The sequence below is a fragment of the Falco punctatus genome, assembly GCF_963210335.1.
Source record: "Falco punctatus genome assembly, chromosome: 1".
In the NCBI taxonomy this organism is placed as follows: Eukaryota; Metazoa; Chordata; class Aves; order Falconiformes; family Falconidae; genus Falco; species Falco punctatus.
The window spans coordinates 47,915,035-47,928,792 of record NC_137580.1 but is presented as its reverse complement, the minus strand read 5'-3'; the positions used below and the strand labels follow the sequence as shown (position 1 = coordinate 47,928,792).

The following is a 13,758-nucleotide window of genomic DNA, read 5'->3' as shown; positions in this document are numbered from 1 at the left end:
TGTTCCTTTACTTTGGATGTGCAGCTTCTGAAGCTTACTAGATGCTTCACCTAGGTTGCAACCAACTTTCCAAGAGTGTCTACTACTTTTCTGTAAATACCAGTGTTTCACATGAAACATTTTTTAGCTATTAAATGCTGGAGAGACTCAGGAAGTAGTAAAAGGGCAATTAATTCAGTGTTGCAATTCTGCATGTTGTAGGCATCTTCTTGTACATTTTTACTTTAAGAACAAAAGAAGAAACAATGGGATATTTGGACAAACACACACCCCCACCCCACCCCCAGGAAAATTTGGGGAGTCACTGAAGCTGAATCAGAAGCTGTTCAGAGGTTACTTCTAGGATTTATCTTCTCGCAGATTCTACTGAGATCACATATATTTTTACATATATATAAAAATACATACATACGGAATATATGTATAAAATATATAATGTATATTATATATATAATTGTGATATGCATCAGGAAGCATGTGGACTGCAATACAGTCTCTTAGATTTATTCCATCATAAATATGGAAATGCCAGAATTAGACAAGCAAAAATCAGTACTTGGCTAAAGATTCAGTTATTACTGGAACAGTTTATTAAAACCAATATGTACATATATGGGTATATGTACAGTTGTGACAAGAACAGTTTTTCATATACAAGCAGAAAAGACTGAATAATGTAAAAGAAGCAATTTTAGGAAGAATAATTCTAGAATTTACAATCAAAATGAGAGAGACATACACACACACTTGTTCACCAAGAAATCTGTATGCTTTTCCCCCAAAAAATATTAATAAATTGATGCTCTGAAGTATGTGTATTTATGTTAAAGTTTCATTATTTCATCAGATTAACTGTATAAAGCAGTCAGCAAGATGCTTGGGTTTTAATACTTCCAGGTCTAGACAGTCCCCATAATGTTAATTATCTGATGTTAGATATGAGTTTGCAATACCAGAGAAATATGGAAAGATCAGAGTAACAAAAAAAGACAACCAAACACCTCACACCAGTATCAAAAAAAAAAAAAAAAAAAAAAAGAAAATTCAGCTCAAACTTTAGGTAGAAACACATTACTTTAAAGCGCATAATGTATGCTCAGGTTAACTCAAGTAAACAGGTTTAATGAGTTTCATTTCCAAGAAGGCTGATTAAAGCTTAACCTGAACCCTAATACTTCATATCAACATCTGCTGCTTAAGAGAAGCTAATTCTCTTCTGATATGATTTTGGTCAGTTAATAGTAAAACTTGTTTCTAGCCAATCTCTTTAATCCTATTAGTTTCTAGACCTACCAGCTCACAAAGAAGTCAGTTTTTGGAAGCACTCAGCTGTAAATTGAGCTCTGGGATGCTAGCTTTGGGATATTGGCCTTCTCCCTCTTCCCTTCCTCCACTACAACAGAGGCCAAAGTCACAGTTTCTGCTGGAATACACAGATGCTAGTCCTGCACCAGGTTAACAGGCTACTTGAGCTGAAAACCAAGCTCAGAACACGAGGTAGAAATGCAATTCTAGCAGCAGAGGCAGCAGTTTTCCCTCATGAAGCAGAGAAAGGCATGAAGACTACAAAGCTCGCAAAACCAAGAGGTTCATTAACACAAATCTAGATAAAAATTATGTATTTATTTTAAATTGGACTAAACAAGTACTAATTTATTTGTGCAATACCTTACGCCAGCCATCCTACAGAGGAAATTTCTGGATAAAAATCCTTCAGGGGATTTCACTGCAAAGATGTCTACTCTGAGCATAGGCATAAGGCAGGCAAGGAGCTACTTAGGTTTATCCACTACAGCTTCAACAGGTCTTTGAGCCTGATCTTTGACCTTCCAGGCATATTCAGTGGTCTTACGGGCACTTCCATGAGTTTGTTATGAAAATCTAGGTATTCAAGCAGCTTATCTGACCAAAAAACGACTACCATCACTGAGGAGTTGGGTAACTCCTGCAGGAAACTCCAGCAATGAAGTCCCTTTTGGAAAGCCGGCACTTGCTCCCCGCTCTTCCTTCATGCATATCCTGACTTTGTTCTAAGTATTATCAGGCTCTTTATGCAGCAGATGGGTGAACAGCTCCACTACTGCCTGTTCCTGTCTGCTTATTTTTCTAATGTCAGCAACATATGGCAAATTACAGGTAGTTTCACAAGCTCCCATTAAACAAGGAAACTGGCTCTATCACTATCACAGGGCAGCGCAGGGCCCTCCTTCCAGCTCTGCACCTGTTCTTTTAGTCCAGTGGGAACCCCACTAACAAAACTGCACAACTGACTCCAGGGTCCTACAGACAGCCCTAATGCCACTGCTTGAAATTCAGTAATAACTGGTGTAAAGGCACATGAAGTACACAGTAAAAATTGGTGTTAACAGAGAGTTAAGTTAGGCCTAGCTTCTCCACTTTATGAGGCATTTTGCTACGGATGGTGACACATCCCAAATATAATAAATTCATAATAAATTTTAACATGACTGACTGACATTGAAACTGCCATTCTAGAACTGAACAAGCTGAGAAGATGAACTTATTTTACTGCTATCTGCTGACACCTGTCTGCACCGAGGATTTCTATAAACAGAAGTTCCTATTTTCCCTTCTTCCACTGCCTCTACACTACATTTTACTGTGAATATACAGATTGATAGACACAAAAACACGTTCTCAATAAAGTATTTTATAACAGTATGCTAGAGAATTAAAATCTGCTTTAACAGTTTAAGCTGTTTGTCTCAGAAGTGAGCTTTAATCTCCTTTAAAGATGGAAAACAAATGCAGTAACAGATCTTGAGATACAGCAACAACAACTAGCTCCATTTTCAGAAATTCAGTGGCTCTATCAGTACTAAATGCTTTCAAAGAGATAGCAAAGTAAGAAAAAAAATTCTTCTGTATTTTGTTGCCCTGGAGAATGAAAAATAATAGTTACCATAATTTGGAAAAATAAATCATTGTGCAGTGAGAATCATGCTTCATTATGTTCTCCTCCCCAAACAACATTAAGACTGGAGGTTGCCAGCATAACTTCTTTGTTGAGAAAAAAATAATTATGGCAAATTTTCCCAAGCTTTGTTTCACTTATCATATATAATCACTGTATTGCTGCCTAAATGCATCTCCATTAAGATGCTTGATGGTGAATTTTGATCATGTAACTTATCACTGCAATTGGTGACATTCTGAAGACTTCCATGGCCACCTGTTTTGGCTTCTTGACTTCAAAACTGTAAAATTGACAACTACGCTCCTAAATGCATGATACAAGAAGAAATACATGTGGAAAAAACAAATCAAGAGCATCAGGAAAAAAACTACCATTAGCAAAGGAGAAGAAACAAGACCAACAGGAAGTTTAGTATCATTTGATACATGATTCTACGGAGTGTAAAATTATCCAAACATTTCCTAGTTTTAGTACTCAAGCATAGTTGAGCTGACATGGTATAATTAGTGTCTCTTTTCATCTGTTTACATACTGGGCAGAAACTCCCTTAGACTGTCCTATAGTAAATTGTTTAAATATCACCTTCAGGTATTATAATTACATTTAAGCCCTTCTTTTTCCAACAAGAATACAAACTATTCAGTTACTAACGCATGTACAGCTAACTGTCTCTTGATCTTTCAATTTTGTTATGAATAGAGGACTAGAAATATTTCCCATTCTTTTAATTAAGAGGCAATTTTACTCAGAGTTGGTTATGAAACTACTTTTCTTCCTTGCTCATAAATTTAAGGCCATGCAAATTCTTAATAATTGGAAACTTATTATGTAATAGCACAAAACAGGGCAGAGATCTAGACACCAAGACTGCCCCATAAGAAATCACGACCACTCCAAGATCCTGAATTACAGACAGAATGCTAGGATTTGGCATATATGTTTGAAGGTCTTCTTGTAGGCAAACACGAACAAGCTGAGCTTAAACACAAGGGCTGTGGGGTTTTTTTGTTGGTTTTGTTTTCTCTGGGTTTTTTTTTGTCGTTGTTCTGTATTTTAAACAAACAGTTTTGTTTTCACTTGGGCAGTGTGAAATGACCTACTTGTAGCTGGATCAAACCATTCATCCTTGCTTCCCTCCTACATGCATGCCAAAACATACTGCGTAACATTGTAAGATTCGCCAAATTCTTTGGGGAACCACACACAACCACTAGCATAAGCCTGATACACACAGCAGAAAGTGGCAGAACCACACAGCGTATGTTAGTTTTCTATACTGGGGATGGAAAAGACTCAGACTCATTATATTAAAGTTACGCAGGATTATACTTTAAATCTCTTGAAACAAGTAGTACTTGGTGTTACACACCAGAAATAAAAAGAAAGCATTCTTGGTCCACCACTAAGTTTGTGGTTTTGTTATGTAATACTAATGCATGCCAGGGGTTAAATGATATATGTATGGACAGAGACAGAAAATAGCATTAAGACCACACAATCTCAATTACAATGCATAAGGCTTCTGATAGTTTCATTAATTCAAAAGCAATAAAGTGTTCATTGGAGGAACCTGAAATAAAAACAGAAGAGAGGGCAGTATGAATTTTAACTGACATTTTACCCTCTTGGGCACAACAAGCAACGCAGCAAGGGACTTCTATAGCCTTCTGTGAACTTCTACTTTTAGACAGGGCAGGAATACAATCCCATGTTCCTAAAACTTATTTATTTGAATTACTAATGAATTTGCTTTGTAAATCATAATTTACTCTCATTTTACAAACAGACCTTGAATCAACTTTGTAATGTTTTAGAATATAGCAAGTATCTAGACCTAAATTACTAGTAAGATGACAATTAAGATCAGTAATTCTGAAGGGCATGTCATGAAAAGTACAGCTAAACTCTTTTGCTTCTTTTACGATTAAGTTGAAGTATAAACTTCTTTTAGTAGGAAACAATTAATACATTTAATGCTGACCAGACATGGAAAATTTAAGGTATGAGTGTCCGTAGATGACACTCACCTGTAAACAATTCTCTCCTTCTGCAAGTCCTCCAGACCACAGCACAGTTCTGCAGCATAGAAAATGGCCCTTTCTTCATCAAAGCCAGGATTTCCCATGTTATATATGTGAAACTTCAAGTCCCCTCCATTCATTATGGTTAATACTAAACACAAGGCATCTTTAGTCTCATATGTATAGGATAAACTAACCTAAAAAGGGAGGAGGAGGAGAAGACAACCATTATTCATTCGTAAACCCCAATAAAATTCACAGCTCTTTTTTCCAAAACAAGCAACATACAAATCCTTATGAAAAACCAAAGAAGAACGAAATAGCCAAGTAGAGAATCGCTCCTGTTGAGTACTTGAAGGCACAAAGAAATTCAGACTAATTTGCATGTATATACAAATTCCACATCACCATACAGAAGTTTAGCAACATACCTGTTTAGATACCACAGAGCTCCATCCAGACAATACATTTATTGATGATGCCCCTCAGCTGCACATTATCTGTATTACTCTCAGTAAAGATAAAGTGCACATATACCTTATTTTATTAATACCTCAAGAATCATGCATTGTCAAACCATCTTTCTGAACTTCTACAAGACTTTAAGTTGCCCTACATTAGAGAAACTAAAAAAGTTATTTAAGATCAAATGTGCAGTTTCTATTCCTCTCCCTACCCCTCCCCAAATAACTGCATATATCCCTGGCTTTGAACTTGCCACCAGGAAACACTTAGTGTACCTCTTTATAGTCTTTCTTCTCACTGTATTTGAAACGGAGTGCTGATAGGCAAGGAAAAACAGTACTTTTTTTTTTCCTCTTTTTCTGGTTTTAGGTAAATTATTTTAAAATGCATTTAAAGTTTGAAAGTTGACTCGTCAATTCAAAAAAATCCAATTTTAAAACAATGTAATATACTACAAAATTTAACATATGTTGTTAATGTTAAAGCTCTGTTTCAATACAAAAAACTACGCTATGCTGATGATCATCTGGCAGAATCTTCAAAATTACCAACAGAGATTAATTAACTAACTTGTACTAAAAGCAATGTGATTTAAAAAAATATATACTTAGCTTACATTAGGTAAGTAAGCTAGGGAAAAATCACTACACTTTTTTTTAACTCAATAAATGTATTTTTAAATGCTGTACAAGTACATAACAGCCATAATTCAGTAGGAAGTCCAAACTCTTCCTTCAGAAGCGCAAGTCAAATACTAACTAATTAAATGAAATAAACATACAAATCTGTTACTCAAGGCAAGGATTCCAGTTTGGTGGTTTTATATGGACATATCCAGGTATTAATGACTTTACTTGTGACACAGGCATAACATCTACCCATTTCCAACTCAGTATTACTGCATATCCTAGATCTAGATCTTCTCTGTTGCATCAAAAAAACCATGGGATAGCAAAAGGAAAATCACTCATGCTCAATCCTATACTTTGTTTTCAAATTCAATTTTAAACAATTATTGATTTATAGAATTTACATATGTTGAAAAAATATGACTCAAAACTAGGAGTTTCACTCATCTCACATATCACTATGACTAGCAATTTCTGGATCAATTCAGGTAATTTCTGGATTCAATTTCAATCAATTCAAGCTCATGAGCCTTTTAAGAAAATAAAATTAGCATATTTATACAAAAACATTATTTATAATAATTTAAAAATATTCATGTATCTGGTCAGCAGGTTCTTAATTTTTCCTTTTAGCTGGCAGTATTCTACGGGGGGGGGGGGGTGTTAATACATAAAGCTTATCAGAAAATACATACATACATATATATATTTTTTTATTTTTTTTTTTTTTTTTTTACAAATAACTTCCACTATCCTTTAACACATGTATTTAAAAATCATCTCTGAATAGCAATATAAAATTTATCAGTAAATTGATTTAAAAACAAAGCAAAACGCATTTTAAATTAACATTTAAATGGCAACAATGCAATGAAAAAATAAATGTTACCAGGGGGAAAGTTTACTTGGTATATCTTTGATCATTCTAAGTAATTTCACTGCTTAGCAATTACAGCCACTAACAGACCATAATTTAGGTGATAGCATCAGGTAAAAGTATTAAGACTTAACTTTTTAACAGAAATTTCATAGAATGAAAATCTTATGTTAATTGCTTCACATCAAAGATACCTTTTTAAACTTCAGTACACAGCAAAGCCATATAACCAACTGGAATTGATACACTAGTCAAAATTTCATGTTTATCTTGAAATGTATAAGCAATAGAGTACTGAATGCTATGAAAATACCTTATGATATAAAAACTCCACTATTAGAAGTTATGACTTCTAATGGCAATTAAATGGCAGACTCATGAAGTCACCCCTTTGGAGGTCATTCATAAATGCACTTACAAAAATGAAATTAGAAACCAGCATTAATTGTAAGAAAATTGGCATATGGGAGGGGAAAAGAGGATAAGAGAAGAAAACAGTGCAATGCCTTGGGAGAAGGAACAGAGAAGAGGAACACAGAAGGAAAAAATACAATGCAATAAAGCATATGGAACATCCTCTTTATTAAAACATACTCAGTCATAGGCTGCAGTAGAATTAGAATTTAAGTAATAATTCAAGTCTGAGTACTGCAGAATAATCTATTCACATTTAAACAAAGGAGAAAGATTCAGTGGCATCAGCATGCTGAAACACAACATAATGTTTTGGCTGTAAGTGAGAAATAAAGCAGGCTGACTAAAACCAATTCAATATTGGATAAAAATGTCCTCTGCACAGAACTACTTACACACAAAATTCTGAGAATATGATCAGAAGTAGATACTTACTACAAACCTACTATTCACTTTTTCTAGAATTCTTTTTTCATTTAAAGCCATTGATTCTCCTTTCCTCTTCTTTATTCTCTTTTTTTCTAGCTTTTTACAAGCATACATTTTTCCTGTTGCCCGTACTTGACAGGCACACACCTAAAAAAGAAGGAAGGTGTGTCAGAGATGCTAGGACTTTTGTAGAATTTTTTTTAAAGAAGACAAATTTTTATTTTCTTTTTTCAAACTCTTGAATGCTCTCAGAAAATGTGAGTTGGTAAGCATCGATGCAGAGCTTTCACCCATGAAACAACTCTGAAAGGTCACAAAAGCCGTAACAGAAGTAGAAAAAGGAGTAAACCCATTTTTGTTGGAGTTGAATAGCTCAGTAAAACTGTGGATCTTGTGTTGGTGAAACACCTGACTGTGGTAATAGTATATGTCTAGGCAAGCAGAACAGAGAACAAATATCCACACCGTAATCAAGTGGGAGAAAGATAATGGTAATTTAGTAACCCTCCTTCCCTTTCAATATAAAGCTCTGGTCAAAAAATGTAGGGGGGGGGGGAAGCCCAATGAATTATAAACAGAATTAATAAAATCTATAGCTTTTCCTATTAGGTTCATTAGTATTCTACATAATTATTAAGTAGAAACTATATTCTCACTGTCAAATGAAATTTCTAAACAGAAGCAACTGTTGTCAGCCAGCGGAAGTTCTCTCCAACTTTGGGCATGACCTACAATACTAAAACTAACACGTTAAAAGAAAACAGTTTGGATTGACAACAGTTTGCCAGGTGATGTGTCAAATGTAGAGTGTTAAGAGTCAAGAGTTAAAAAAACTTCTCCTCTGTATTAACCTTTTTTTTTGCCTTAAGTATTGCCTCACAGGAAGATATTTCTGTACTCACCTCTCCAAATCCACCTTTGCCTAGTACTCGGTAATGCCTAAATGTGTGTTTGGTTACTGGTTGCCTGATTAACAGAAAGAAACAATTACTGCAGCAGAAATTACAAGAGTTAGTAATCCTCTCCCCACCATAAGGTCTATCTTAATTTTCTCCTTCCTGTTCTATGCCACCTTAATGAACAGCACTTGCCTTAACCTCATGAAGACAGTATTATAATAAGCTGAATTTCATATGAAAGGGGTGCTCTGATTAGAAACAGGGGCTCCCTCATGTGGTCATCAGACATTCACAATAGCAGGAAGAAAGCCTGATCAGTTAGGCCCTATGCCTTTCACGGTTAGAGCCTTTTCAGTTCTCACCAACAGTCAATTGATCACCTCCAGTTGTCAGTATCCTGCAACTAAGGGAGACATGCAGGCTGTGTTTCAATGAGATCATGTTTACAATACAGCATTTAAAAGGTAAACCATGTCTGACTTTGCTTTGCTGTTTCGCTTTTTCAAAAAAGAAAGCGTTGTGGTATGCAACAGCAGTTCAGAAGCTGAATTGTTAAGGTATTGATGTAATGGAAGAGGAACAGATAACCAGAGGCAGTAAAGGTGTCAACCATTCTATGCTAAAACACTCCTAAACATGTATTGGAGCAGGGCTATTTCATGGTGATAAGTTTTGAGGGGGGGTGTGTTTGTTTTAAAAGAACATTCATTGTTAATGCATCTTTGTTCTCAGGACAAGTAGAGGTTCATTTGGTAGAGAATTTTGTTTAATTGTTTTGAGTAACTTCCTTAGTTCTCTTCCTGGCTTTTGCTATTAATTTAGTCAAATAAAAACACTGGATAATTGGAATTTGCCATTAAATTAATACTCAAGCACTTCAGTGTTTGCATATGTGATCATGATACCCAGCAGTGCTGAACTAGAATCAGTTTGTACCAATTTCAGCCCTCTGAAAAAGTATGGACACTCATTTCATATTACTTAAAAGCCCAAACTAGATACTGATATATACAAATCTTGCTATCTAGTAATTACTAGATCTGTGTCAGTACCACTCTGAAAAACTGAGGAGTTACCCAATCACCCAGTGGGTTGTAAAACTAGATTAATCTGCTTATTAACCACTGACTGGACCAAGTTTGAAACTAAAAAGATAACAGTATTCCCAAAAAAGACTGGTATCCCACTGCATACTTGACAGCCAAACATATATCCATATGATAATAATTTTGTATTTAATTAATACAAACTTACTACCTAAAGACTACTGGACAGGTACTTTTGTTACGAGTATTGACATCCTCACCGTCCCATCAACATCATCCTTTACAACTTGTCTTTCAGATCATAATTTCTTAGACAGGCAGTGTCATTCATTAGGGCTCTACAGCATTTCTAGCTTAACAGCAGAACTGGCCACAAAACAAAGCAAAATTATAATGCAAACATCATAAATAAACTTACTTTTCCAGCCATTTCCATTGTAAAAAACGGGAAAAATACACGCTTTCTTGGTAAGCTTCAAAAGGTCTTCTGCTTAGGTATTCATGGACAATCCTAGCAACAGGAAAATAAGATCAATCTTATACTGAAAAAACTGATGAAGCAGGAGGTACTATCAATCTGTTAAAATATACTTAAATATATCAATGAAACTGTAGGAAGAGAGACATTGTCACTGTGCTCTACAATGGTTTTAACATAGATGTCTCACAAAGTGAGTGCCTATCACAGAAAACTGTTCCTGTCAAAACACTAGTAATGCCACACTACTGTTATTTAGGGCAACTAGAAAGTCTGACGTCTGCATTCCCATTGTCTTCAAGGCCACCATCAGCCTCTCAGTAGCTATGCAATGCATGCACGACCCCACAAATGGGACCTCTGAATGATCTTTACAGGAAAGTATCTACAAGTTTTTATGCATTCTTTGGAGACTGATAAATAAGATTTTATTCTAAGATTTGAAATTTAGATACTAAACACCATATCCAAACTTGAACACCAGGTACCTTATAATTCCCCTCAAATTAAGCGTACCAAGGCAAGGGTCAGCGGGAAGGAAAACAAATAATTCAGGCTGTATTCATATATTTATGGGACAGAGGAAAAAGGATGACTTACATGACAGATCCCCCATTTGAGACTCATTTTACTCTGTGTTCTCACACATCCCTTTCCATCTTATAATCTTGGGTTGTTATAAAGTATGCTTATTTTTGTTGCTAGAGAGATGACCCAAGCAGTGACAAAACATATTGTAATCCTTCAGACATGATCAAGCATGCCTTGAAGAACCAGTAATATTAGAAATACAAAGGCTTTCGAAAGACATGCAACACTGGTAAACATGTACCATCCCTCCAAAAAAAGCCTTTCACAGCTGCTGCTGTGAAATACCACTTTATGACTTCAGAACAAAATCGAGTTGTATTTGTTTGTGCTAACTGTCACAATCGATCCTTTAAGCAGCCATCTTAATGGAATATAACTGTTGGCCTCAGTTCAACCCATTTTCACAAACCAGAAATGGTTAATTTTGTTCAGAAACCTTTCAAGCTCCAGTTTATAACTTAGTATCCGAGTACCTTCATCATGGAAAAGAAGTCACTCAAAAGGCAAGACTATAATAAAGAGAAATACTACTCTAACTTACAGAATACTTGGTAGCAGATAATAGTGTGATTTTTTGCAGAGCCTTTTCTTTAATGCTATTTTTATGCAAGTCAAACATCTAAATCACATCTGAAGGCAGCGTAGTCTTTTCATAAATCTGTTTCAAATTTCTTACACTAATTTCAGACACCAAATACACCTGGGTGTAATAACTTCACCTTTCATTCCTTAGAAACACACAAATTTTTCTTGTGATACTCAAACATAGCAGTATGCATTTTTAACTTACCTAGTACAGTCCATAAAAAGGTCCTTAGAAGGGTTCTTTTCCAGTCTTGCTTTACATTCATTTACTGTTTCCTGAGGTATTTCTGGCAAGTGTGCTGCAGACTTTACAGATTTTTTTTAAAAAACAGGGCAACAATGAAAGCAATTTTGTAAATCAACAGAACGAGTTAAAAAGTTCTATAATCAAAGTGAAACTAAATCTAATACAGGAAAAGGAAAGGAACGGTTTGGCTAAAGATAAAACTAAGAAATTCATATTCAGGAAAAAATTTACTTGTTTCCTATTACAGAAAAATGCATTGAAAGCTATTACAGTTATTTACTTCTTCAGTATCTGGGGAAACAAACTTGGCAATAAGTCAAATTTCTTTTTCTTTCCATAAGTCTACCACCACAAAAGCAAGTTATCTGTTTGGCTTGGCAGGATAGAAGGAAGTGGAAAGAAATACACAAGTTAGGAAACTATTTCAAACCAGCCCAAAGAAATGTGTTTTTTTGCAAAAACCGCACGTGACTTATAGTAGTCCTAAAGAAATTATCAGAAGAGATGTAGCAAACTTTGGAGTTTATCTGCTTTTAAGGTATCTGCAAGACTTTCATTTGGAGTAAAGTCTTCTCAAGATGACTAAAGAGAAGCAGAAGGAGCACCTATTCATGGAAAGCAGAAGTCTAACTATAGATCCACAGCAAAGCTTCTACAGGATATCAAAGAACAGACTCTTAAAAAAATCAGTGAGATTAATATATGCAAAAGATCTGCTGTTAATGATCCCCATGCAAAACACAGAGAACCAGAGTGCTCTGGAACAAAACAAAACAACATTTCACTTGGCGAAAACCTGCAGCAACTCTGAAAATTTACAGCAAACCAACCAAGGCCACACAAGAGTCTGAAAGAAGCCTGAGAATTTTAAGAATTCTTCATTCTCAAGTCTTCAGATGACAAAACTCTGAGTTAACTTGTTAATAGTTTTCTTTAGATGCTAAATGAGTTTATCTTGTCTTACTTATCTTGAGATGAGTATTTTAATTAGAAAACATAGGGAGAATAAATCATAATGGTAGTAGTCTTAAAAGCAGAGATCAGTCAAGGTTTCTGCTCAAGGTGGTAAGAGAAGGCAGTATACCTTTCAGAAAGGCAAAAACGGGACTAATGAAGTTTGATCGTCAATGTACTAAAAACAATGCAACCACTTAAATCTCTATGTACCTGATGTTTACAAAACACTTGAGACAATATTTTGTAATATAATATATTTACCCCATTAGTGAAGTATGTCTCTAAAACTTTCAGGCCACAGTCTATACGCTTTTCATCGGAAGATACCTCGTATTCTGCCTAGGGGAATGGAATTGAAAATTAAATTATGTTCAGAGCTATTTGGCACTAAAGTCTTTCACATGACGCCAGGTAAATTTTATCATGAACAATATAAAAGCAACTGAAGGCTGTCATTGTTTGAAATCTCTTTAAAGATTTTTAGACTACTTAGTGGCACATGTATGAAGAACAGTCTTAAGAAAAAAACACACATGGAATTTAACTTTTGGAAATCATACAAAAACTAACAATTAGCCAAAATACAATAACAAAAACTGCATCCTAGAGGTTAAATTAGACCAATTACAATGAAATAGTGTTTATGCAGTATTGTAGGACAGAAAGATCCAGATCGGAAATAATTAAGTAAGAGTACAATCATTAGCTTTCTCTTCATTGTATTATTTTTTTTTTCCTTCATGTATTTTTCTTTACTACAGTCTTGGGTAAAACTAGGATAAAACTACTACTTTCTACAAGATCACATCAGCTGGAAATATGAGATCTAAACCAAGCCCCACGTCACTCTCTGAGAAAAAACTGGGTAAATATAAAATTTAGTGACGTTTTTGACTTAGTAATGTATGGTACTATGATGTAGAAAAAGACTACTATGCAACACAGTGTGTTTTGCAGATAAACAACTAGCATCTTAATAGAGCTCCAGAGGTACTACTTATAGGAAAAAAACCCACCAAACCATCAGATATTAGCATTGAAAAACTCCAAGGACTATTTACTATTAATAATTTTGAGGAATAATCTAGAAGCAGACATGATAAGTTACAACATTTAAAGACAATACAGAATCTGGGAAAAGATGAACTGAAAAAAACAATCTCAAACTGCAGCCTGTACTAG

The 13,758-nt window shown here is 35.0% G+C and overlaps 1 protein-coding gene across 4 annotated transcripts in view; it reads right to left on the bottom strand.

Moving 5' to 3' along the window:
- GRK4 (G protein-coupled receptor kinase 4) overlaps nt 1-13,758 on the bottom strand; it is a 42,813-nt gene that overhangs the window by 13,668 nt on the left and 15,387 nt on the right. For 3 of the 4 annotated variants that reach the window (XR_013931867.1, XM_080410718.1, XM_080410719.1), the window contains exons 4-9: nt 12,838-12,915; nt 11,578-11,678; nt 10,137-10,229; nt 8,676-8,739; nt 7,780-7,920; nt 4,966-5,156 (exon numbers count right to left, since the gene is read on the bottom strand). Coding sequence is in view for 3 of the 4 variants with exons in the window: in XM_080410718.1 (XP_080266844.1) it covers nt 4,966-5,156; nt 7,780-7,920; nt 8,676-8,739; nt 10,137-10,229; nt 11,578-11,678; nt 12,838-12,915 (668 nt within the window). In the remaining variant the exon portion in view is untranslated. The remainder of the gene's footprint in view (nt 1-4,965; nt 5,157-7,779; nt 7,921-8,675; nt 8,740-10,136; nt 10,230-11,577; nt 11,679-12,837; nt 12,916-13,758) is intronic. The other variant, XM_080410720.1, reaches the window with a different exon arrangement.